Genomic DNA, 26,510 nt, shown 5'->3' with positions numbered 1-26,510 from the left:
GTCAGTGGAATTGAACCAAGAGTTGAATCAAGAGTCAAGAAATAAACTCATAAATTTATAATTGATTGATTTCTATAGGGGTACCATGATATTTCGGTGGGGAAAGAACCTACATATCCACAATGCCACCAACAAAATCAAGAAATTAACATAGATTAATTACTACTACATAATCCTCCGACCCCATTAAATTTTTCTAAGTGAAGTGTCCCAATAATATCATAAGTATAAGCGCATGCACACACACACATACATGCACACACATATACATTCACAGGATCCAGTCCAGAATTATACAGTGTATTTACTTCTCATGTCTTTTTAGTCTCCTTCAATCTTGAACAGTTCCTCGGTCTTTTCACTTTATGATCATGGATACTTTTGAAGATTACAGGCCACTTGTTTTATAGAATGTCACTCATATTTTAATATAGCTGTAACTAATAATTCATAGACTGTTATATAAACAGATCCTTCCAGATTAGCGCTATCCAATACAGTAGGCACTAGGTGTACGTGGTTATTGAGCATTTGGAGTAATATAAACTGAAATACACTGCAAGTGTGAAATATATACCCAATTTTAGGCTGTGAGACATTTCATTAATAGATTTTTATATTATATGTTGAAATAATAGCAATACTTTAGATATACTGAGTTAAAATATATTATTAAAATTAATTACACCTATTTCTTTTTAATGTGGCTTTTTAAAATGTGACTACTGGAGACTGCTGGAAATTATACAAGTAGTTCACATTATATTTTTTTTCAAATCTATTTTTTAATTGAAGGATAATTGCTTTACAGAATTGTTTTGTTTTCTGTCAAACCTCAACACGAACCTCAACATTATATTTCTATTGGATGGTGTTATTCTAGAAGATTCTGGGTTAGAAATGGGGAACAAAGAGGTTAAAAGATTCAGGACAACCTATATGGCCCCCTTAGAGCAAGGACAGTAAATATAAATCCTAGCATAGCTCTAAAACCCTGCTAGTTAAAGGAACCAGACCATTCAACTGGACACCATAAAAGAGACATAAGGGAAGATAGCAGCTAAGAATAAGAATACATTGTTTTGGTGAACTGATTTTATCTTACCAGGATGTCTGTATGGCATTTCACTTTCTAATCCTGCTCTAAAGCCATACATGCCTTAAGAGAGGTGGTCAAAAACTTATACTGCTCTTGTTTAGTTTCTCTCTGGGCCACTTCTTTGCTTGCCTCTTTACTTCACTTATTCAACCTGGATCCTTTGGCCTGAAGTAAAAACTCCAGGGATTACAGATCTCATCTTTTTTCTCTTGTCTCAATATCAGCCTCTAGAAATTTGCTCTTTCCTCAAATATGAAGTGTCTCTGGATTAAGAGAAATAAGCATTTAGTAAATTTTTTCATTACTGACCTGCATTTCATATTTCAGAGTCATGTGGAAGCACCAGGATCCCATTCCTACCACTGAAATTAAAACAAAAAAACAAACAAAAAAAACAATTAGCATGAAATTCTTTGTGGGGGACCAGAGTGACTTGAAAAAAACAATAAGACATTTTAAAGCACTGAGTTTTAAGAACAAATTTGTGAAATCCTGTGGCAAGATATACCAGACCCTGCCTAAGCTCTATCTATAATGATGAAATTTTGGAACAGAAAAAAAAAAACAAGCATAAATTCTTGTAAATTCCCTCCACTAAGTGATTTACTAGATTAATCAATATTCTCCATTTTTTTGCATAAATGTGTTATGGATGCTAGGGGTAAGCTTTAATGCTCAGAGCTGGTTAGCTACTGTTCAGTACTTCTTTGTATTTCTAATCCAAATAGTTGAAGTATATGCTTAATAAGAACCAATCAGTTATGTTTGTTTGTTCCCAAACTTGTTAATGCCACTGCATTTAGTTAACAGAGATATGACTGCAAAAAGACAGCTACTGTTTCTATAAAAACTACTTAAAATATTTCAAGAAATGTTTAAAACACACTTAATAAAATTGAGTTGCTAATAAAAATTGCTCTTGATACCTGTATATATATGTTACAAATTAGGGAAAATTCTGTATTCAATGTCTTGAAGTTCTTTCCAAGGGCTTCTATTTTAAATAAATCGTTTTTATTCTAAGGTTTAAAATTTTCTGTTTGTTTTTCAATGCAAAAAAGACTAATCAGAACTATAATTAGGGTACTATATTCAAAGGCCATGCTCTGCATCAAATCATTGTCAAAGATTATACCACTATGCTTCAATTAAAATAAAACTTAAAGACGGCTATATATATTTTTCAATAATTATAGCTTTGACTCTTTGAAAATTAACAGAATAAATATCACTCCCAATCACATCTGATAATACAGCTTCTACTGTGATGAAGCTCAGTTCAATAAGCCTTTATTGAGTACTTCCTATTTGCCAAATTCAACTACAGATGCTGAGGTACAAAGATAAGATCCAGTCATTGGCCTTTATGAAGCATACAGACTAATGGAAGATACAGGCCGATAAACAGAAGATACCAGTACATGGAGAAATGGGAAGGAAAAAAAGATATGCATAGAGTGAACTTCCTTGGTGGTTCCGCTGGTAAACAACCCGCCTCTCGATGCAGGAGACATGGATTTGATCCCTGGGTAGGGAAATCCCCTTAAGATAGAAAAGGCAACCTGCTCCAGTATTCTTGCCTGGAAAATTTCACTGACAGAGGAGCTACAGTCCACGGGAGTGGACATAACCGAGAGCGCACGCATGCACATGCACACACATACTACACACACACTACCATAGAAGCACAGTCCTTGGGAAGAGTTGGACACGACTGAGAGCAACACACAACACACACACACACACACACACTACACACTACCGTAGAAGCACAGTCCTTGGGAAGAGTTGGACATGACTGAGAGCAACACACACACATACACACTACACACACACACACTACACACACACTACACACTACTGTAGGAGCACGGTCCTTGGAAATAGTTGGACATGACTGAGAGCAACACACACACACTACACAATGCCATAGGAGCACGGTCCTTTGGAGGAGTCAGACATGACTGAGAGCAACACACACACACACACACTACACACTACACACTACCATAGGAGCACAGTCCTTGAAAGAGTTGGACACGACTGAGAGCAACACACACACACTCACACACACACACACACACACACACACACACACTCTACCATAGAAGCACAGAAGATGAGACTTACGAAGGAAGCCAGAGAAGGCAAGAATGATGCCAGAGGAGTCTGTCTCAAGAATATAACAGTTAGCCCAACAAACACAGTAAATGTGGATGTTATCAAATTATTTGAACAAAGCCATTAGAGAAAGACTTCAAACCCTTTGCTACTCTTGGTTAAAAAAATATCAGTACTGATATTATCACATTTTTTTAGTGCTCAAAAGGAGATGAGAGAAGTAAAGAGTTACTGAACTCATCTTACTAAGGAAATGAGGAAGTGGGATGGTGGCTGTCCTTTTTCAAAGGAGAAACCAGAAAATTAGATAAATTAATGGCAACAGAAAAAAACCAAACCTTGTGAGCTATTTAAACTCATACAATATACTATAAAGTAAAAAGATAAAAATGAGGTGAATGACTGTTTATCCTGAAAGGCAGACTGGCCACTTAATCTATGTCTCACTCAAGGGCTGTTTTTATCCAAACGTTTCCAAATATTCTCTTGTCACTGTTTACTATATCACATTAAAGCCTGATCTTTAAAAAAACTGCTAGTTTATTCCCTTTCGAAACCCCATTTAGAAATAGAAAGAAATAGAATATCACCTTTCTCCTTACAATATTTTATATTTTGCCACTATAAAGCAACCACCAATTTTTGCTAAAATGTATTGGCTTTATTGAGATGCAATTCACATGTGTGTGTGCATGCTCAGTCATGTCTGACTCTTTGCAACCCCATGGACTATAGTCCGCCAGGCTCCTCTGCCCATGGGTCTCTCCAGGCAAGAGATCTTTCTACTGATCTCTCCTCCACTGATCTCTCTACTGTCTACAGTTTTGTCTTTTCCAAACTGTCATACAGTTGGACTCATACAGTAAGTAGCCTTTTCAGACTGGCTTTTCACTTAGTAATATGCATTTATGGTTCTTCCATGGCTGTCCATGGCCTTATATAGCACAGTTCTTTCTAGTGCTGAATAATATTCCATTGTCTGGAGGTCCCACAGTTTATTTCTCCATTCACCTATTAAAGGGCAGATTAGCTCCTTTCAGGTATGGCATTATGAATAAACCTGCTATCTGTGTGCAGGTTTCGGTGTAAACAACAGGTTTCATCTCTATCAGGTAAATGCCAGGGAAAGTTAGATTATATGGTGAGAGTATGTTTTGTGAGAAACTGCCAAACTGTTTCAAAGTGGCTGTGCCATTCTGCATCCCTACCAGCAATGAATGAAAGTTCCTGTTGCTTCAAAACCTCAGTTCCTTTTCAACAAATATTTACTGGGCACTTAATGTTCCATGGATCACTGCCTTATCTAACTCAGTGAAACTAGGTGCCATGCTGGTAGAGCCAGCCAAAATGAATGGGTCACGGTGGAGAGTTCTGAAAAAATGTGGGCCACTGGAGAAGGGAATGGCAAACCACTTCAGTATTCTTGCCTTGAGAACCCCATGAACAGCATGAAAAGGCAAAAAGATAGGACACTGAAAAATGAACTTCCCAGGTCAGTAGGTGCCCAATATGCTCCTGGAGATCAGTGGAGAAATAACTCCAGAAAAAATAAAGAGACGGAGCCAAAGTGAAAACAACACCCAGATGTGGATGTGACTGGTAACGGAAGTAAAGTCCAATGTTGTAAAGAACAATATTGTATTGGAACCTGGAATGTTAGGTCCATGAATCAAGGCAAATTGGAAGTGGTCAAACAGGAGATGGCAAGAGTGAACATTGATATTTTAGGAATCAATGAACTAAAATGGACCAGAATGGGCATATTTAATTCAGATGACCATTATATCTACTACTGTAGGCAAGAATCCCTTAGAAGAAATGGAGTAGCCCTCATAGTCAACAAAACAGTCCGAAATGCAGTTCTTGGGTGCAATCTCAAAAATAACAGAATGATCTGTTTGTTTCCAAGGCAAACCATTCAATATCACAGTAATCCAAGTCTATGCCCCAACCACCAATGCCAAAGAAGCTGACGTGGAACAGTTCTACAAGACCTTCCAGAACACCAAAAAAGATATCCTGACATAAGGGGACCGGAATGCAAAAGCAGGAAGTCAAGAAGTACCTGGAATAACAGGCAAGTTTAGCCTTGGAGTACAAAATGAAGCAGGGCAAAGGCTAACAGATTTTTGCCAAGAGAACACACTGGTCATAGCAAACACCCTTTCTCAACAATACAAGAGACAACTCTACATATAGACATCACCAGATGGACAATACCAAAATCAGACATCTTGGAGTGCAAAATCAGTGGGCCTTAGGAAGCATCACTATGACCAAAGCTAGTAGAGGAGATGTGAATACCAGACCACCTTACCTGCCTCCTGAGAAATCTGTATGCAGGTCAAGAAGCAACAATTAGAACAGGACATGGAACAATGGACTGGTTCCAAACTGGGAAAGGAGTAGCACATCAAGGCTGTATATTGTCACCCTGCTTATTTGACTTATATGCAGAGTACATCATGTGAAATGCCAGGGCTGGATGAAGCACAAGTTGGAATCAAGACTGCCAGGAGAAATATCAATACCTTCATATATGCAGATGACACCACCCTTATGGCAGAAAATGAAGAGGAAATGAAGAGCCTCTTGATGAATGTAAAAGAGCAGGGTAAAAAAGTTGGCTTAAATCTCAGAAAATTCAGAAAACTAAGATCATGTCATCTGGCCCTAGCACTTCATGGCAAATAGATGGGAAACAGTTGAAACAATGAGAGACTTTCTTTTCTTGGGCTCCAAAATCACTGCAGATGGTGACTGCAGCCATGAAATTAAAAGACATTTGCTCCTTGGAATAAAAGTTATGACCAAACTAGAGACCATACGAAAAAGCAGAGACATTACTTTGCCAACACAGGTCCATCCAGTCAAAGCTATGGTTTTTCCAACAGTCATGTATGGATGTGAGAGTTGGAACATTAAGAAAGCAGAGAGCTGAAGAACTGATTTTGAACTGTGGTGTTGGAGAAGACTCTTGAGAGTCCCTTGGACTGCAAGGAGATCAAACCAGTCAATCCTAAAGGAAATCAACCCTGAATATTCACTGAAAGGACTGATGCTGAAGCTGAAGCTCCATACGTTGGCCACCTGATGGGAACAACTGACTCACTGGAAAAGACCCTGATGCTGGGAAAGATTGAAGGCAGGTGGAGAAGGGGACAAGAGGATGAGATGGCTAGATGGCACCACTGACTCGATGTACATGAGTTTCAGCAAGCTCTGGCAGTTGGTGACGGACAGAGAAAGCCTGGCATATTGCAGCCCATGGGGTCGCAAAGGGTCAGACATGACTGAGCGACTGAACTCAATTAAACTGAACTACCAACATTCCATGGCAGTTGTAGTGCAGTTAGTAAAGAATCTGCCTGCAGTGCAGGAGACCTGGGTTCGATCCCTGGGTTGGGAAGATCCTCTGGAGAAGGAAATGGCAACCCACTCCAGTATCCTTGCCTGGAAAATCTCATAGACAGAGGGGCCTGGTGGGCTGCAGTCCATGGGGTCACAAAGAGTTGGGCACGACTGAGCAACTAACACTTACCAACATTCCAAGCATTTCCATTGGGATAAAGGAGTGAATAAGAGATATATGTTTCTTGTCCTAAGAACTGTTAGGAAGCCACTAAAAATATGAGAGAATCCATTTCAAAGCTAAGGGAGTCTATGCAGGGGGTTACTACCTTATCTAGTGACTCAGAAGAGGGATATCAGGGGAAGTAACACATGGAGTTAAATAGGTGAAAAGAACTTTTTAAAATGAGATCATTTTATGTAGAAGGATCATTCAACATAAAGGAATGACAATGCACTTAAAGAAGTAAAAGAGCTTGGCTTCAACTATAAACATTGTTGCATCAAGTGAGAAGATTGCCATGATTTGCAGGCAGTAAACTGAGAAGAGCTTTTAAAGTCATGCTATGATTTGAACTTCATTCTAAACACAAAGTTGTTGAAAAACTACATTCACATACATGAACACATAAGTACACACAGATTAACAGGACTAACTTTTGCAGTAAAAAAATATCACTGTGGTTACAAGGCAGGAAAATGTTTACAGGAGTAGTTTCCTAACTTTGATAACAAAAAAAAAACTGTTTAGGAACTCCATATATGTGTATTTATTTATAAATTGTATACACACTACTATGTTAAGATACTCAGTTCAGTTCAGTCGCTCAGTCGTGTCCAACTCTGCAACCCCATGAATCGCAGCACGCCAGGCCTCCCTTTCCATCACCAACTCCCAGAGTTCACTCAGACTCACGTCCATCAAGTCAATGATGCCATCCAGCCATCTCATCTTCTGTCGTCCCCTTCTCCTCCTGCCCCCAATCCCTCCCAGCATCAGAGTCTTTTCCAATGAGTCAACTCTTCACATGAGGTGGCCAAAGTACTGGAGTTTCAGCTTTAGCATCATTCCTTCCAAAGAAATCCCAGGGCTGATCTCCTTCAGAATGGACTGGTTGGATCTCCTTGCAGTCCAAGGGACTCTCAAGAGTCTTCTCCAACAACACAGTTCAAAAGCATCAATTCTTTGGCGCTCAGCTTTCTTCACAGTCCAACTCTCACATCCTTACATGACCACAGGAAAAACCATAGCCTTGACTAGATGGACCTTAGTCGGCAAAGTAATGTCTCTGCTTTTGAATATGCTATCTAGGTTGGTCATAACTTTCCTTCCAAGGAGTAAGCATCTTTTAATTTCATGGCTGCAGTCACCATCTGCAGTGATTTTGAAGCCCAAAAAAATAAAGTCTGCCACTGTTTCTAGTTTCCCCATCTATTTCCCATGAAGTGATGGGACTGGATCCCATGATCTTCGTTTTCTGAATGTTGAGCTTTAAGCCAACTTTTTCACTCTCTTCTTTCACTTTCATCAAGAGGCTTTTTAGTTCTTCTTCATTTTCTGCCATAAGGGTGGTGTCATCTGCATATCTGAGGTTATTGACATTTCTCCTGGCAATCTTGATTCCAGCTTGTGTTTCTTCCAGTCCAGCATTTCTCATGATGTACTCTGCATAGAAGTTAAATAAGCAGGGTGACAATATTCAGCCTTGACATACTTCTTTTCCTATTTGAAACCAGTCTGTTGTTTCATGTCCAGTTCTAACTGTTGCTTCCTGACCTGCATACAGATTTCTCAAGAGGCAGGTTAGGTGGTCTGGTATTCCCATCTCTTTCAGAATTTTCCACAGTTTATTGTGATCCACACAGTCAAAGGCTTTGGCATAGTCAATAAAGCCATAAGATCTATTTCATTGCTTATGCTCTTTAGGTCTTCCAGATATTGGTTGATATATTTTGTTCACCCCATTTGTCTTGTACTGAATTGTAGCATATTAAAATCTTCTGTTATTCTATTTAACTAGACCATATAATGTCCATACACTGTTCTTCAGTCCTTATCCTATCATTGTTTTAATCTTAGATTTATAGTTAAATGTATTAAAAGTTCATTATCAGACATTTTCCCAAGTCTGCCGAGTTTTCTCCTAGTTGAATGAACATAATTCTCCAGACAATGCAGTCAGTAGAGCTTTCTGTACTGAAGGTGATGTTCTAGGTCTGCACTGCCCAACGTGGCAGCCATAAGCCACATTTGGGTACTGAGCACTTAAAACATGGCTAATGTGATGGAGGAACTAAAATTTACATTTTATTTAACTTTCATTTATTTAAATTTAAACTGCCACATGTGGCTAGCAGCTACTAAATTAGACAGAGCAATACTCATGGATTCATCTGGAAGGAGTCATGTGTGTAGTTTTCAATGAGTACTTGTATGTTTAAAACTGTTTTTCCACAACCTGGATACCTGAAAAACAATTTGGTTAGAATATAAAATCCTTGGTTTGTCCTAAAAATGCAGTCACACTGATGCTTTTCTTTTTTATGTTGCTGAGGTCTAGTGCCAGCCTAATTTTCTTGCCCTTATGAGTAATCTGGTCCTTTTCCCTAGAGCTGTGAGAATTATTAATTTATTTATTTTTTCATTTTTAAAATCCAGTAATTTTACTAGTCTTTTTCAGAGTGAGCATTCCGAGCTAGTTTTACAATACAAAAATGCACCTTTCAAAATCTAGAGTCAGGTCTTCTTCCATTTTCAAAAAGTCATTTTCCTAATTAATTTTAAAACTATAGTTTTAAATATAAGATCTGTATCATTGTTTTATTTTCCTTTTTCAGGAACTTTAATTATAATTATATTGAATCTTCTTTGCCTGTCTTCCATTTCAATCACTTTTTCTCTCACTCTTTATTTCTTTATCTCATTTTCATTCTCTTGCTGTGTGTCTCTTTTTCCTTTCTTAAACAGTCTTTATTAAATACTCAGCACATTGTAATTCAGGATTCATTTCTTTCCTAAGTTTAATCAATTTAATTTTATTTCTTTTGGGAGGTGAGGAAGCTATTTCTGTTAATATTTTTAAATTAATTTTTATTGGTGTTATTAGTTTTTAAATTTTTATCTATTTTTTGGTTTGAGGCTAATTCAGTTAGGAATACCGTGCTGCAGTTTCTTTCTGCTTTATAATTAGTATGGCACCCCACTCCAGTACTCTTGCCTGGAAAATCCCATGGACGGAGAAGCCTGCTAGGCTGCAGTCCATGGGGTCGCTGAGAGTTGGACATGACTGAGCGACCTCACTTTCAATTTTCACTTTCATGCATTGGAGAAGGAAATGGCAACCCATTCCAGTGTTCTTGCCTGGAGAATCCCAGGGGCGGCAGAGCCTGGTGGGCTGCCGTCTATGGGGTCGCACAGAGTTGGACACGACTGAAGTGACTTAGCCGCAGCAGTGGGAAAAGAATAACCATGAATCAAAAGATATTGATTCTCATTTCCTGTTTTCTTATTACAGTAACTGCATAGATGCAGACTGACTTTGGTGGGGTCTATTTTGTGGAAAGAGTAAAGGTTTGGGGTGGCTGAAAAGATTCCTAGTTTGAGACTGCCCCCTTCTGAATAAAGAACGTTACATTCCCTTTCCATATATATTTGTCTGTTTTGGGGGCAGGGGGAGAGGGCCAAGCAGGGAGAAGGGTCTACTGTATTTTAGTTGTTTTGTTTCAGTAGGATCTTAATTCCTGCCTCTAACTTCATTCTTTTCCAACACATCTCCAAAGGCTATCTTCCCTCTTTCTAGTTACTTCTTTCCCAGAAGCAATACCTTTTTCAAAACTGCCACATGAGGCCTTGCATACTTTCAAGTCTTTTACTGTGTACTTGCCACTACTATGATTTACCAGGTCTTAGAATGTTTTCAGAAATTTTGCATTTATCATGAAGCTTTCCCTTTCTCTTGGTGTTTTGTCAGATTAAGTCCTCAACTCTTCTCTCCTCTTTTCCACATAGTTTTTCAAACCTCCCAAAGTCTGAAACACTAAAGACAGTTCTGTTAGAATTTGATATTTATTTCTTGTTTAAAAATTATTTGAAGCTCATAGTATTCTTTGGCACCCCATTCCAGTACTCTTGCCTGGAAAATCCCATGGGCAGAGGAGCCTGGTAGGCTGCAGTCCATGGGGTCACGGAGAGTCAGACACGACTGAGCAACTTCACTTTCACTTTTCAATTTCATGCATTGGAGAAGGAAATGGCAACCCACTCTAGTGTTCTTGCCTGGAGAATCACAGGGATGGGGGAGCCTGGTAGGCTGCCATCTATGGGGTCACACAGAGTCAGACACGACTGAAGTGACTTAGCAGTAGGAAGACTGAAAGTGTGAGCTGCTGCTGCTGCTAAGTCACTTCTTTAGTCATGTCTGACTCTGTGCGACCCCATAGATGGCAGCCCACCAGGCTCTGCCGTCCCTGGGATTCTCCAGGCAAGAACACTGGAATGGGTTGCCATTTCCTTCTCCAATGCGTGAAAGTGAAGTCACTGAGTCATGTCCAACTCTCAGCGACCCCAAGGACTGCAGCCTACCAGGCTCCTCTGTCCATGGGATTTTCCAGGCAAGAGTACTGGAGTAGGGTGCCATTGCCTTCTCCGAAAGTGTGAGCTAAGAATGGCTTATTTACTTTCCTTCTTAATCTGTACAGTTGTCTACAAGGATGAGAGGACAAATTCTGAGAATGTCAGTGTTATTCTAGGGCAATTTGGAAGTCCCTCAAATCTTTTTATTCTGTTTTGTGATTTGTCGGTATTTTACAAACATTCTTAAAACACCCCAGGAAATAAAGCAAAGGGTTAAGTTTGTGAATAAGTCTTCCTACTGAAGATCAATCAAGTAACTTTCTCAAAACACCACATATATGAGATACAAAAATTAAACTCTCTCATCAGTTCAGTTCAGTTGCTCAGTCGTGTCCACTCTTTGTGACCCCATGGACTGCAGCACACCAGGATTCCCTGTCCATCACCAACTCCAGGAGTTTACCCAAATTCATGTCCATTGAGTTGATGATGCCATCCAACTGTCTCATCCTCTGTCATCCCCTTCTCCTCCCACCTTCAGTCTTTCCCAGCATCAGGGTCTTTTCCAATGAGTCAGTTCTTCTCATGAGGTGGCCAAAGTATTGGAATTTCAGCTTCAGCATCAGTCCTTCCAATGAAAAGTCAGGACTGATTTCCTTTAGGATGGACTGGTTGGATCTTCTTGCAGTCCAAGGGATTCTCAAGAGTCTTCTCCCAACACCACAGTTCAAAAGCATCAATTCTTTGGCTCTCAGCTTTCTTTAAAGTCCATCTCTCACATCCATACATGACTATTGGAAAAACTCATACACAGTGACTAATATAATTATATAGAATCAGATATGATACACTATATCTTACAGTTTTGTGGTAATTAGATAAATATTGTGTAAATAACATCCACCTTGAATTAAAACAAAAGAAACTGTTTAGCTTAGAAAGTTATATAAAAAACAGACTAGAACCTACTTTCTTTGCTAGTTTTGTTTTTACGATGATAATGCAAGAACATGAAAGAATGATTTTCCCATCTTAGACTCTGATAAAGTTCACTTATCTTCCATGTCACATTTATTGAGGACCACTAACTTGCCAGACAATCAGTATACAAATATAATTAAGATGCAGTCCCTGTCTCATAGACAAGTAGAAGAACAGGAATAAGCTGTAAAAAGTTAGATACAATAGAATAGTCTTTAGGAAAAGTTTTGTAACTCTAGCAGGGTGAGCAGGGAGGAAGATGGGAATAAAATCAGGCAGGAGTACAAACGGAGCGTTAACTCTGTAAGTTTATCTCTTTAAAAAGGAAAAAGTAAAATCTGAAACAAATATTGTAAAATATTAAGATCTGACGAAGTAGGATGGTAGGATACATAGGTATATTTGCTATATTATCCTCGTTCTTTTCTGGATGCTTGAAATATCTTGTTATTTTTTAAAAAAATTTACTCAAAATATAGTTCAAATACTGGTAAGATTTGTGTAATTTAATTCAGAACTTTCAGAATATCCTTAAGTTGTATAATAAACAACACAAAATCAAGAAACAATTTTAGGAATGAATAAGAAAAACTGACTGTCTGAATACTGTACATCATTTTTTTACATCGTTCTTAGATGAAGTGTTTTACATACCTGTGAGTGCTAAATAGGAAGCAGTGTACCGCTTTTCCAGTCCACTTCTAACACTCTGCATCGCACCAAAAATTGGAGGTAAAATCATAATCAGGTTACTCACTGTATTCCCTATAGGAAAAGAAAAGCACAAGAAGATAATGAGATTAATCAATATTAATTTAAATTAAAAGGAGGTAGCTCAGTGCTACAGATTTCGCCTGCCAATGCAGAAGACGCAAGAGACATGGGTTCGGTCCCTCGGTTGGGAAGATCCTCTGGAGAAGGAAATGGCAAGTCACTGCAGTACCCTTGTTTAGAAACCCCCAGGGGCAGAGGAGCCCGGTGGGCTATAGTCGGTGGGGTCACAAAGAGCTGGACACCACTGAGTGAGCAAGCACAGACATACACTTAAAGATACACAGTTAGCCTTTAGCAAAAATAAAGCAGGTGACTTCTTAGAAAGATGATGGAGAGATACTTAAAAGGTGCTAAAGGAAAATAATTTTCTCAACAAAAAATTCTTACAGAAATTGAAGCAAAATAAAGATACTTTCAAACAAATGAAACTAAGAAATTTTCATCCAGAACATCCACTAGAGGATCTAAATTCTCAAGGTAAAAAGCAAAAGTACCTCAGAATAAACCTCAAAGATAACAGCAAAAATTGAGTTGGAAAAAGCAGCTTATACCAATGCTTCTGAAAGAGTGGTCCATTTGCCTTTATAAAAAAAAACATTTTACTTGTTTAGATTTCATCATTCATCTTCATGAAGTTTCTTCAAGGATTTATAGCTACTGTATTCCTTGACTTCCTAAGTGCTTGAGAATATTGTCTTTTGCCTTTATATTCAAAAGATAACTTAGTTATAAACTTTTGGTGTCTTTTTTTCAAAAGTTGGAAGTACTATTATACTGTCTTCCCGACTGAATATTACTATGAAGAAGTTTAAAGCTAGTCTGAATTTTTTGTATGTGACTTCCTTTTTTGTCTGTACTCCTGATGAATTCTTTCTTTCTACTTGACTGTGTATTTGAGTACAACTGGGCATCCAGTCTTCTTGCCTTGAGAACCCCATGAACAGTATGAAAAGGCAAAACGATAGGATACTGAAAGAGGAATTCACCAGGTCAGTAGGTGCCCAATATGCTACTGGAGATCAGTGGAGAAATAACTCCAGAAAGAATGAAGGGATGGAGCCAAAGCAAAAACAATACCCAGCTATGGATGTGACTGGTGATAGAAGCAAGGTCCGATGCTGTAAAGTACAATATTGCATAAGAACCTGGAATGTCAGGTCCATGAATCAAGGCAAATTGGAAGTGGTCAAACAAGAGATGGCAAGAGTGAACATCGACATTCTAGGAATCAGAGAACTAAAATGGACTGGAATCGGTGAATTTAACTCAGATGACCATTATATCTACTACTGCGGGCAGGAATCCCTCAGAAGAAATGGAGTAGCCAGCATGGTCAACAAAAGAGTCCAAAATGCAGTACTTGGATGCAATCTCAAAAATGACAGAATGATCTCTGTTCGTCTCCAAGGCAAACCATTCAATGTCACAGTTATCCAAGTCTATGCCCCAACCAGTAACGCTGAAGAAACTGAAGTTGAACGGTTTTATGAAGACCTACAAGACCTTTTAGAACTAACACCCAAAAAAGATGTCCTTTTCATTATAGGGGACTGGAATGCAAAAAGTAGGAAGTCAAGAAACACCTGGAGTAACAGGCAAATTTGGCCTTGGAATACGGAATGAAGCAGGGCAAAGACCAATATAGAGTTTTGCCAAGAAAATGCACTGGTCAGAGCAAACACCTTCCAACAACACAAGAGAAGACTCTACACATGGATGGTCAACACCGAAATCAGATTGATTATATTCTTTGCAGCCAAAGATGGAGAGCTCTATATAGTCAACAAAAACAAGACCAGGAGCTGACTGTAGCTCAGATCATGAACTCCTTATTGCCAAATTCAGACTCAAACTGAAGAAAGTAGGGAAAACCGCTAGACCATTCAGGTATGACCTAAATCAAATCCCTTATGATTATACAGTGGAAGTGAGAAATAGATTTAAGGGACTAGATATGATGGATAGAGTGCCTGATGAACTATGGAATGAGGTTCGTGACACTGTACAGGAGACAGGGATCAAAACCATCCCCATGGAAAAGAAATGCAAAAAAGCAAAAGGCTGTCTGGGGAGGCCTTACAAATAGCTGTGAAAAGAAGAGAGGTGAAAAGCAAAGGAGAAAAGGAAAGATATAAGCATCTGAATGCAGAGTTCCAGAGAATAGCAAGAAGAGATAAGAAAGCCTTCCTCAGCAATCAGTGCAAAGAAATAGAGGAAAAGAAGAGAATGGGAAAGACTAGAGATCTCTTCAAGAAAATTAGAGACACCAAGGGAACATTTCATGCAAAGATGGGCTCGATAAAGGACAGAAATGGTAGGGACCTAACAGAAGAAGAAGATATTAAGAAGAGATGGCAAGAATACATGGAAGAACTGTACAAAAAAGATCTTCACGACACAGATAATCATGATGGTGTGATCACTAATCTAGAGCCAGACATCCTGGAATGTGAAGTCAAGTGGGCCTTGGAAAGCATCACTATGAACAAACCTAGTGGAGGTGATGGAATTCCAGTTGAGCTATTTCAAATCCTGAAAGATGATGCTGTGAAAGTGCTGCACTCAATATGCCAGCAAATGTGGAAAACTCAGCAGTGGCCACAGGATTGGAAAAGGTCAGTTTTCATTCCAATTCCAAAGAAAGGCAATGCCAAAGAATGCTCAAACTACCGCACAATTGCACTCATCTCATATGCTAGTAAAGTAATGCTCAAAAGTCTCCAAGCCAGGCTTCAGCAATACATTAACCGTGAACTCCCTGACGTTCAAGCTGGTTTTAGAAAAGGCAGAGGAACGAATTGCCAACATCCGCTGGATCATGGAAAAAGCAAGAGAGTTCCAGAAAAAATCTATTTCTGCTTTACTGACTATGCCAAAGCCTTTGACTGTGTGGATCACAATAAACTGTGGAGAATTCTTCAAGAGATGGGAATACCAAACCACCTAACCTGCCTCTTAAGAAATCTGTATGCAGGTCAGGAAGAAGCAGTTAGAACTGGACATGGAACAACAGACTGGTTCCAAATAGGAAAAGGAGTATGTCAAGGCTGTACATTGTCACCCTGCTGATTTAACTTATATGCAGAGTACATCATGAGAAATGCTGGACTGGAAGAAACACAAGCTGGTATCAAGATTGCCGGGAGAAATATCAATAACCTCAGATATGCAGACGACACCACCCTTATGGCAGAAAGTGAAGAGGAACTAAAAAGCCTCTTGATGAAAGTGAAAGTGGAGAGTGAAAAAGTTGGCCTAAAGGTCAACATTCAGAAAACGAAGATCATGGCATCCGGTCCCATCACTTCATGGGAAATAGATGGGGAAACAGTGGAAACAGTGTCAGACTTTATTTTGAGGGGCTCCAAAATCACTGCAGATGGTGAGTGCAGCCATGAAATTAAAAGACACTTACTCCTTGGAAGAAAAGTTATGACCAACCTAGATAGCATATTCAAGAGCAGAGACACTACTTTGCCGACTAAGCTCCGTCTAGTCAAGGCTATGGTTTTTCCTGTGGTCATGTATGAATGTGAGAGTTGGACTGTGAAGAAGGCTGAGCGCCGAAGAATTGATGCTTTGAACTGTGGTGTTGGAGAAGACTCTTGAGAGTCCCTTGGACTGCAAGGAGATCCAACCAGTTCATTCTGAAGGAGATCAGCAGATCAGTAGATTTCTTTGGAAGGAATGATGCTAAAGCTGAAACTCTAGTCCTTTGACCACCTCATGCGAAGAGTTGACTCATTGAAAAAGACTGATGCTGGGAGGGATTGGGGGCAGGAGGAGAAGGGGACAACTGAGGATGAGATGGCTGGATGGCATCACTGACTCGATGGAGTTGAGTCTGAGTGAACTCTGGGAGTTGGTGATGGACAGGGAGGCCTGGCGTGCTACGATTCATGGGGTTGCAAAGAGTTGGACACAACTGAGCGACTGAACCAAACAGGGCATCCAGATAAGACAGATTTTATACTTACCCTATCTCTATATACAGCTAAGTAAATACAGTATTAAAGACATTGTTGACTCTAGTTAGACTGACAATCTAACTACAGCTGTGGTGCTACAGATATAAGTTACAATAACTTCAGCACATGGTATATACCTAGGTACAAATCTAACAAAAGGTGTGCAAGATATAATACTAACAAAACTCCCAGAAGGTTTTCTGGGGACAAATTGATAACCTGATTCTAAACTTCATATGAAAATTTAAAAGGCCAAAAAGAGTCAAGACATCTTGTGTACCAACAAAACTAAAATATTTATACAACTAGGTATCAAGGCCTATTAAGAAGAAGATAAAGAAGTAGAACAAATAAGATTCCAAGAACAAACTAACATTTAGCCACTTGATTTATGAGAAACACGACCCTGAATACAGTATGAAAAAGACAGTCTTTAGGTAAATGGATCAACTGGATATTTAATCTATGGGGAAAAAAAATGAACCTTGACCCCAACCTCATACTCCTTATACAAAAAATAAATTCCAGATGTACTGCAGATCTAAACGTGAAAGGCAGAACAGTATAATTTTTAGAAGAAAACATAGGAGAACATCTCATGACCTTGGAGTAGCAAAGAGTTTTTCAATAGGACACAAAAACAATTAACCACAAAAGCAAAAAGATTAAACAGTCAAGAAGCTAAGACTTTAAATAAAGAATAAAAGGTTTCTTTTAAAAAGATAATTTAAAAAATAAGAGATATGAAATGACTTTGTAAACAAGAGGATAAATACATACTAGCTAATTTAAATCTACTGAACAAAAAGAATGTACAAAAACTTATCACAGACTGAAAATGTTTGGTTAAAATGCTATTAGTCTGGGTCCAATCAGGAGAGACAAGTCACAATTATTTGAATAGGAAAAGTTTACTATAAAGAGTCATTAACTATAAGAGGGAATTGTAGTAATGAGAGATATACTAAGTACTAAGTCACTTCAGTCATCCGACTCTTTGCAACGCTATGGAATGTAGCCCACCAGGATCCTCTGTCCATGGGATTCTCTAGGCCAAGAATATTGAAGCGGGTTGCCATGCAGTTCTCCAGGAGATCTTCCTGACCCAGGGATTGAGCCTGTGTTTCTTGCATTAGCAAGCAGGTTCTTTACCACTAGTCCGACCTGAGAAGCCCAAAAGATTGGCTCAGTTCAGTTCAGTCACTCAGTTGTGTCCAGCTCTTTGCGACCCCATGGACTACAGCATGCCAGGCTTCCCTGTCCATCACCAACTCCTGGAGCTTTCTCAAATTCATGTCCATCGAGTCAGTGATGCCATTCAACCATCTCATCCTTTATCATTCCCTTTTCCTCCTGCCTTCAATCTTTTCCAGCATCAAGGTCTTCCCTAATGAGTCAGCTCTTTGCATCAGGTGGCCAAAGATTCAGCTTCAGCATCAATACTTCCAGTGAATATTCAGGATTGATTTTCTTTAGGATTGACTGGTTTGATCTCCTTGCAGTCCAAGGGATGCTTAAGAGTCATCTCCAACACCACAGTTCAAAAGCATCAATTATTCAACACTCAGCTTTCTTTACAGTCCAACTCTCACATCCATCCACGACTACTGGAAAAACCATAGCTTTGATTAGATGGACCTTGGTCGGCAAAGTAATATCTCTGCTTTTTAATATGCTGTCTAGGTTGGTTATAGCTTTTCTTCCAAGGAGCAACCGTCTTATAATTTCATGGCTGCACTCACCAACTGCAGTGATTTTGGAGCTCCAAAAAAATAAAGTCTGTCACTGTTTCCATTGTTTACCCATCTACTCGCCATGAACTGATGGGACCAGATGCTGTGATCTGTGCTTTTTGAATGTTGAGTTTTAAACCAGCTTTTTCACTCTCTGCTTTCACTTTCATCAAGAGACTCTTCAGTTCCTCTTCACTTTCTGCCGTAAGGGCAGTGCCATCTCCGTATCTGAGGTTATTGATATTTCTCCCAACAATCTTGATCCCAGCTTGTGCTTCATCCAGCCCAGGATTCTGCATGATGCACTCTACATGTAAGTTAACAGGGTGACAATATACTGCCTTGATATACTCCTTTCCCAGTTTGGAACCAGTTTGTTGTTCCATGTCCGGTTCTGCTACTTCTTGACCTGCAATACAAGTTTCTCAGAAGGCAGGTAGGGTGGTCTGGTATTCCCCATCTCTTGAAGAATTTTCCACAGTCTGTTGTGATCCACACAATCAAAGGCTTTAGTGTAGCCAATAAAGCAGAAGTAGATGTTTTTCCACAACTCTCTTGCTTTTTCAATGATTCAATGGACGTTAGCAATCTGACTGCTGGTTCCTCTGCCTTTTCTAAATCTAGCTTGAACATCTGGAGGTTCTTGGTTAACGTACTGTTGAAGCCTAGCTTGGAGAATTTTGAGCATTACTTAACTAGAGTGTGAGATGAATGCAATTGTGCGGCAGTTTGAGCTTTCTTTGACATTGCCTTTCTTTGGGATTGGAATGAAAACTGACCTTTTCCAGTCCTGCGGCCACTGCTGAGTTTTCCAAATTTGCTGGCATATTGAGTGCAGCACTTTCACAGCATCATCTTTTAGGATTTGAAATAGCTCAACTGGAATTCTATTACCTCCACTAGCTTTGTTCATAGTGATGCTTCCTAAGGCCCACTTGACTTCACATTCCAGGATGTCTGGGTCTAGGTGAGTGATCACATTGTAGTTATCTGGGTCATTAAGATCTTTTTTTGTATTGTTCTTCTGTATATTCTTGCCAACTCTTCTTAATATCTTCTGCTTCTGTTAGGTCCATACCATTTCTGTCCTTTATCATGCCTATCTTTGTTCCCTTGCTATCTCTAATTATCTTGAAGAGATCTCTAGTCTTTCCCATTCTATTGTTTTCCTCTACTTCTTTGCACTGATCACTTAGGAAGGCTTTCTTATCTCTCCTTGCTATTCTTCAGATGGATATATCTTTCTTTTTCTCCTTTGTCTTTCACTTCTCTTCTTTTCTCAGCTATTTGTAAGGCCTCCTGAGACAACCATTTTGCCTTTTTGCATATCTTCTTCTTGGGGATGGTTCTGATCACAACCTCCTATACAATGTTAGGAACCTCTATCCATAGTTCTTCAGGCACTTTGTCTATCAGATCTAATCCCCTGATTCTGTCACTTCTACTGTATAATAGTAAGGGATTTGATTTAGGTCACACCTAAATGGTCTAGTGGTTTTCCCTCCTTTCCTTAATTTAAGTCTGAATTTTGCATAGGAAACTGGAATGTTAGGGCCATGAATCAAGGTAAATTGGAAATGGTCAAACAGGAGATGGCAAGAGTAAATATCAAACACCCTTCGGAACTTGTCCTTAATCTGCCCTCTAGGATGCCAGGGAAAAGTGATCACCTGGAGTGGGAAGCTAATGGCCACTGGAGCTGCTGACTGCAGTAGTGAATGAGCTGGCACTGGAGAAGCCACGGAAGCTTCAGGATCTGGGCACTGCATGGATGAACACTTACACTGCAAGGGTCAGGCACTTAAGAAGCCACCAAGCCAGCACACCAGAACCAGGAAGGGCAACTCGTCCTCTAGCAATATCTCTCCAGCGCCCTCTACTGACAAAATTTAACATCTGGCTAGTCGGCAAAGGAAACAAATTTAAACAGCACAGGTCCATTTCCACAGAGCAAGCAATGAATGATGAATTTAGATCTAAGAGGTAATATACTGATAATTATTATTGATAACAATTATAAAACTATGTTTTTACCGAAACATATGTTTATTATTGCTGGGCCAAACTATGCTTGGTGATGGTTCCCCAAGCACCAAAGTAAGAGAGTTTTAAGATAGTAAAGCAATGGGTTTTTTTTTTCTACAATGTGGTTATCTTGTTTTTATAATTTAAAATTAAAATATTAATAATATAAATAAATGATAGAAAATAAAGACTAAATTTCTTGTACTAAGAGTTTAATTGAGCTTGAGCTGCTTCCAGAAAATTCAATTAAAACACAGGGTTTTTCCCCCCAGAAATAAAACTAGAGATTCATTCATATACCACACAATAGTGTACTAAAACATTAAAGTAAGAAAAATCTTTTTTTTCTAGAGGAAATCCTGTTTGGATATGGACAAAAGGGATTTTTTAAACTCTAAAACTATGGTATTTTTATACTCTGAAACACAGTATCTTTGAATTCTCCTCTCAATACAAATTATGGGTGAGGCTGACAACATTTCAGTAATTTCAAAATTTATTAATCGGTAAAGTCATCTTTTAGCAAATGATAAGAAAACTCAAGTATCTAAAGCATAAGAAAGAAGGTCAGGGGAAACAGGAAATGTGCCAAAGAGTTAAGTTTGAAATAATGCTGAACAAAGATGCAGTAGCTTCAGCATGACCGCAGGTGGAGCCTGCAGTGTGCTCAGCAGTCTTAAAACGGCTCCTCAACTGGGCAAAATACATGAGTCCTGGGACAAAAGAGTAGACAATTTAGAGCTCAGCTTTATTTACAATTGTATAACCACCACCCAGAGCTAAGGGTGAAAAAATAGAACCATTAAAACCTGGTGAAGCTGAAAAAGTGATCTATACTGCTTCACTGCCACTGCCAAGGAGCCCTCCCAAGCAGTCAGCAAATGAGCTAGATGAAATCAGTTACCGGTTTGAGCCTGAAAGCAACCTGGTACCTTCCTCAAAGCAAGTTCATTTTGTCAAATATTTTACTGCCTATCCAAGTGTTCAAATAATATTAAAGACTCTCAGAGCTTCAGAGTCTTTGGAGCTGGGAAAGGGGAGATCAACTCATTTAATCTCAATTATAGAAGGCAACATTCTGTACATACTTATTACCACTTTCTGTGTGAACTTGGCAATTTATTTATGCTTAAGTCTTAGTTTCTTGACCTATAAAACACAGGAAAATACTATTTAAATAATTAAAATAATGAAAATAAATACAACCAAATAACACATTATAAAGATTATTTCTGATATGAGAAATATCCATGGAACATTATGTAGGATCTTCTACAATCTTGCTGTGCTAAAAATTAAGTGCTGCCCGGGAATTGTCTTAGTACTTAAATCAGCTCCAGAACAGTTGTCACAAGGGAGAAAGTCTGTCTTCCAATCCAGACAAGGAAAGTTGAGTACTCTGATTCACCAAGTTTAAAATATACATATATGTATATGTGTGTGTGTGTGTGTGTGTGTGTTACAGGTGCTCCTTAGCAGCTATTTTTTTTTAAAGTCTTTGCTAAATTTGTTACAGTACTGCTTCTGTTTTATGTTTTGGTTTTTTGGCCACAAGGTATATGGGATCTTAGCTCCCTGACCAGGGATAGAACCTGTACCTCCTGCATTGGAAGGCGAAGTCTTAACCACTGGAGCACCAGAAGTCCCTCCTTAGCAGCTTTTAATTAAGACAAATATCAGAATAAAAACAAAAAACCAATACAGGTCTGTCTTACTTTAAAAAGTGATAAACACAAAGCAAGTTCAATTTGACAAACATTCACTAAGAATTTTTTATGGGCAAAGCACTGAATCAGGAGATAGGAAGAAAGGTTAACAACGCTGGTTCCTGTCCTGAGAAAATGTATGTGTGTATATATATATATATATATACATACATACATACATACATACATACATATACACACACACACACAATTTAGTAGGAAAGACAAACAGATAAGCAACCAGTAACGGTGAATGGCAGGATGAAACAGCACAAACAGTATACAGAGGGAACCCAAGAAGGGCTTCAGTAAGGAGGTAGCACTTGACCTGTCTTGAAAGAAGGAAAGGTAAGTATTTATCATTATCAATACAAGAAGCACCTTATTTTCTCTGCAGCACATACAATAGCTTCAAAACATTATTTAATTTATGAAAACCGTTTTTTCACATTATTTTTTAAAAACATCTCAGTTACACTTTCACTTTACTGCATTTAAGTTGTAACAAAAATATTTTAAAATTACATATCGTAAAAGTGGAAATAATCACATTAAATTCAAGAAGAAGTACATTTTAGATTTGGGAAGAAAGGCCAAAAACAAAGGGGTAAAGACATGAGAGAACTGGGGAGCTCCTATCAATTATAACTCAGGTAAACTCTTGCCTAACAAGACAGAGGTAGCAGGGTGGGAAAGAATAGCAAAAGGAGCACTGGTGGTAGTTTAGTCGGCAAGTTGTGCTCAACTCCTGTGACCCCATGGACTGTCACCCACTATACTCCTCTGTCCATGGGATTTCCCAAACAAAAACACTCGAGTGGGTTGCCATTTCCTTCTGCAGGGGCTCTCCAAAATCAGGGATTGAACCCATGTCCCCTGCATTGCAAGCAGATTCTTTACCACTAAGCCACCGTGAGTGCATACTAAATTGCTTCAGTCTCTCTGACTCTTTGTGACGCTGTAGACTATATATAGCCCACCAGGCTGCTCTGTCCATGGGATTCTCCAAGTATGAATACTAGAGTGGGTTGCCGTGTCCTCCTCCAGGGGAATCTTCCCGGCCCAAGGATCAAAACTGTGTCTTTTACGTCTCTTGTATTGGCAGGTGGGTTCTTTACCATTAGCACCACCTGGGAAGCCCACTAAGCCATGAGGGAAGCTCAAAAAGAGGCTTACCTGTATATACTAACTGCTTTCAAGAAGGATCAAAGATGAGAGCCAGTGAGAATTAATAGTTAACAGATAAGCATGGTAGAGAAGAAGAGAGTCAGGAAAACAAGGGAAATAAGTCGGTCTTAAACTCACTGGAGAAACATTTGATGAAATCAAGATTTTTTATAATCCCCACTTCCTCTCCATTTTGATTAAAAGTTTCTTTGCAGGGCTCAACTCAATAGAGTCAGTTTTGCCTACCTAATCATCCTACTGAAAATGATCGTTCTCTTCTTACAGCACTTACTGTTCTAATCTCTCATCTGGCACTTAGCATAGACTGTCTTCCACAGATAGCTCGTTTCACTAAATCAGAATATAGATATTTATGTATTATCTCTTTAAGTTAAATTTCTTAAGAGCAGTTGCCTTACATTTACCCATTCATTCAACAGCAAATACTTACTGAGCATCTACTGTGAAAGGCACTGTAAGAGAATACAAAGGAAAACCAGATAGACTCTGCCCTCACACAGATCAAACTAGTAAATTCACAAAATAGTAAAGGTGCTTAAAACCAAAGTGACATTATTTTAGATGCAATTCAATTATGATATAATGGAGCCATTCTTTACCCTCAAATTAATTTAACATTCATTCTTCATGGCTAATTTCACTATAATTTTTCATTTACTTAGAGTTGAAATGCATCTCTTAAAAATCATGAATGTACAAGTCCTATAAAATGCATTTAAAACTTTAGACTAACTTAATTAAAATGCAAGCTACTTATGACTATTAAAATCTCACCAAGGACACCCATCCATATTTTATGATTTATTTTCATTAAATTTTTTACAATGGTATAAAAATTTCCTAAGCTGACTTAAAACATGCAAACAATTGTTTTTAAAATAACTTATTCTCATTTATATTAGGCACAAGGGGAAAAAATGGCTGTTACACTACCTCCAAGTTACTCTGATCAAGACTCAGGGATTTCTTCCACCAAATTTGAGTGATTGGGGTTCTATAACCTTTTTCTTTAACTGCCCTAAAGGAACGTGATAAAGGCCATATATGATTAGCCCACAGCTAACATCTTATTCAAGGGTGAAAATCTGAAAGCATTTCCTTTGAGATCAAGAACAAGACAAGGATTCCCACTCTCACCATTTTTATTCAACATAGTTTTTAAAGTCCTAACCACAACAATCAAGACAAGAAAAGGAAATAAAAAGAATCAAAGTTGAAAAAGAAGAAGTAAAACTGTCACTGTTAGCAAATGACATAATACCATACACAAAATCCTAATGACAGCACCAGAAAACTACTGGAATTCATTAATGAATTTGATAAAGTTGTAGGATACAAAATTAATAAATAGAAATTTGTTGCATTTCTATACACTAACAATGAACTACCAGAAAGTTAAATTAAGAAAACAATCTCATTTACAATCAGATAAAAAAGAATAAAATACCTGGGAATAAATCTAACTAAGGAAGAATTGTACTTGGAAAACTATAAGATACTGATGAAAGAAATTAAGGACAACATAGATGGAAAGATACACCATGCTCATGGGTTGGAAGAATTAATATTGTTAAAGTAACCATTCTGCTCAAGGCAATCTACAGATGTAGGGCAACACCCATCAAAATAATAATGGCATCTGTCACAAAGCTAGAACACATAATTCTAAAATTTGTATGGAAACACAAAAACTCTGAATAGCCAAAACAATCTTCAGAAAGAAGAACAAAGCTGGAACTATCATGCTCCCTGATTTAAACTATATTACAAAGCTACAGTAATCAAATCAGCATGGTACTAGCACAAAAACAGGCACATAGACCAACGGGACAGAACAGAGCCCAGAAATGAATCCCTACTTATGTAGACAACCCATCTATGACAAGGAGGCAAAACTATATAATGGGGAAAAGACAGCCTCTCAAATGGTGTTGGGGAAAATTGGACTGCTATTAATACATGCAAAACAATCAAACCATATAAAAATAAACTCAAAATGGATTAAAGACTTAAATGTAAGATCTGAAACCATAAAACTTCTAGAAAAAATGATAGGCAGCACGCTCTTTACTCTCTGACATTAGTCTTAGCAATATTTTTTGGATGTGTCTCTTCAGGCAAGGATAACAAAAAGAAAAAAAATAAACAAATGGGACAATATCAAACTAAAAAGCTTTTGCGCAGTGAAATAAATCATCAACAAAAGAAAGGGGCACCTACCAAATGGAAGAAGATATTAACACACAATATGACTGATAAAGGGTTAACACAAAAAATACGTAAACAGTTCATACAACTTAACATAAGAAACAAACAGGGAATTCCATGGTGGTCCAGTGGTTAAGAATATGCCTTTCAATACAGAGGAAGTGGGTTCAAGCCTTGGTTAGGGAACTAAGATCCTACACACCATAGGGCAACTAAGCCAGTGAGACACAGCTACTGAGCCCAAGAACTCTGGAGCCTAGCACTGCAAAGAAAGATTCTGCATGCTGCAACAAAGATCTTACATGCCACAACTAACACCAAATGTAGTCAAAAAAATAAATAAAATATTAAAAACCAAAAAACCCATTTAAAAGGTGGGAAGATGACCTGATTAGACATTTATCCAAGGAAGACACACAGATGCCAATAGGCACAGAAAAAGATGCTGAACATCCTTAATCATCAGAGAAGTGCAAATTAAAACCAACAAAAAGGAGATATCACCCCATACCAGCAGAATGGCTACAATTATTAACACACACACACACACACAAACAAATGTTATCAAGGATGTGGAAAAAAGGTAACCCCTATACACTGTTGGTGGAAATGTAAATTGGTGCAGCCACTGTGGAAAACATTATGGTGGTTCTTCAAAAAACTAAAAATAGAACCCACCTTATGACCCAGCAATTCCACTCCTGGGTATATATCTGAAAAAATGAAACACTAATTCAAAAAGATACAGGCACCCCAGTGTTCATAGAAGCCTTGTTTACAACA

General features: G+C 38.4%; 1 protein-coding gene across 1 annotated transcript in view; it reads right to left on the bottom strand.

The window, feature by feature from the left end:
* The window catches only part of ACER3 (alkaline ceramidase 3), a 144,711-nt gene that overhangs the window by 75,184 nt on the left and 43,017 nt on the right, over positions 1 to 26,510 (bottom strand). Inside the window, exons 2-3 of the mRNA XM_069553827.1 lie at positions 12,780 to 12,890; positions 1,409 to 1,461 (exon numbers count right to left, since the gene is read on the bottom strand). Coding sequence (XP_069409928.1) covers positions 1,409 to 1,461; positions 12,780 to 12,890 — 164 coding nt within the window. The remainder of the gene's footprint in view (positions 1 to 1,408; positions 1,462 to 12,779; positions 12,891 to 26,510) is intronic.

This window comes from Ovis canadensis, chromosome 15 (genome assembly GCF_042477335.2).
Source record: "Ovis canadensis isolate MfBH-ARS-UI-01 breed Bighorn chromosome 15, ARS-UI_OviCan_v2, whole genome shotgun sequence".
Classification (NCBI taxonomy): domain Eukaryota; kingdom Metazoa; phylum Chordata; class Mammalia; order Artiodactyla; family Bovidae; genus Ovis; species Ovis canadensis.
Note: the sequence above shows the minus strand (reverse complement) of the source record. Positions and strands in the feature narration are given on the sequence as shown.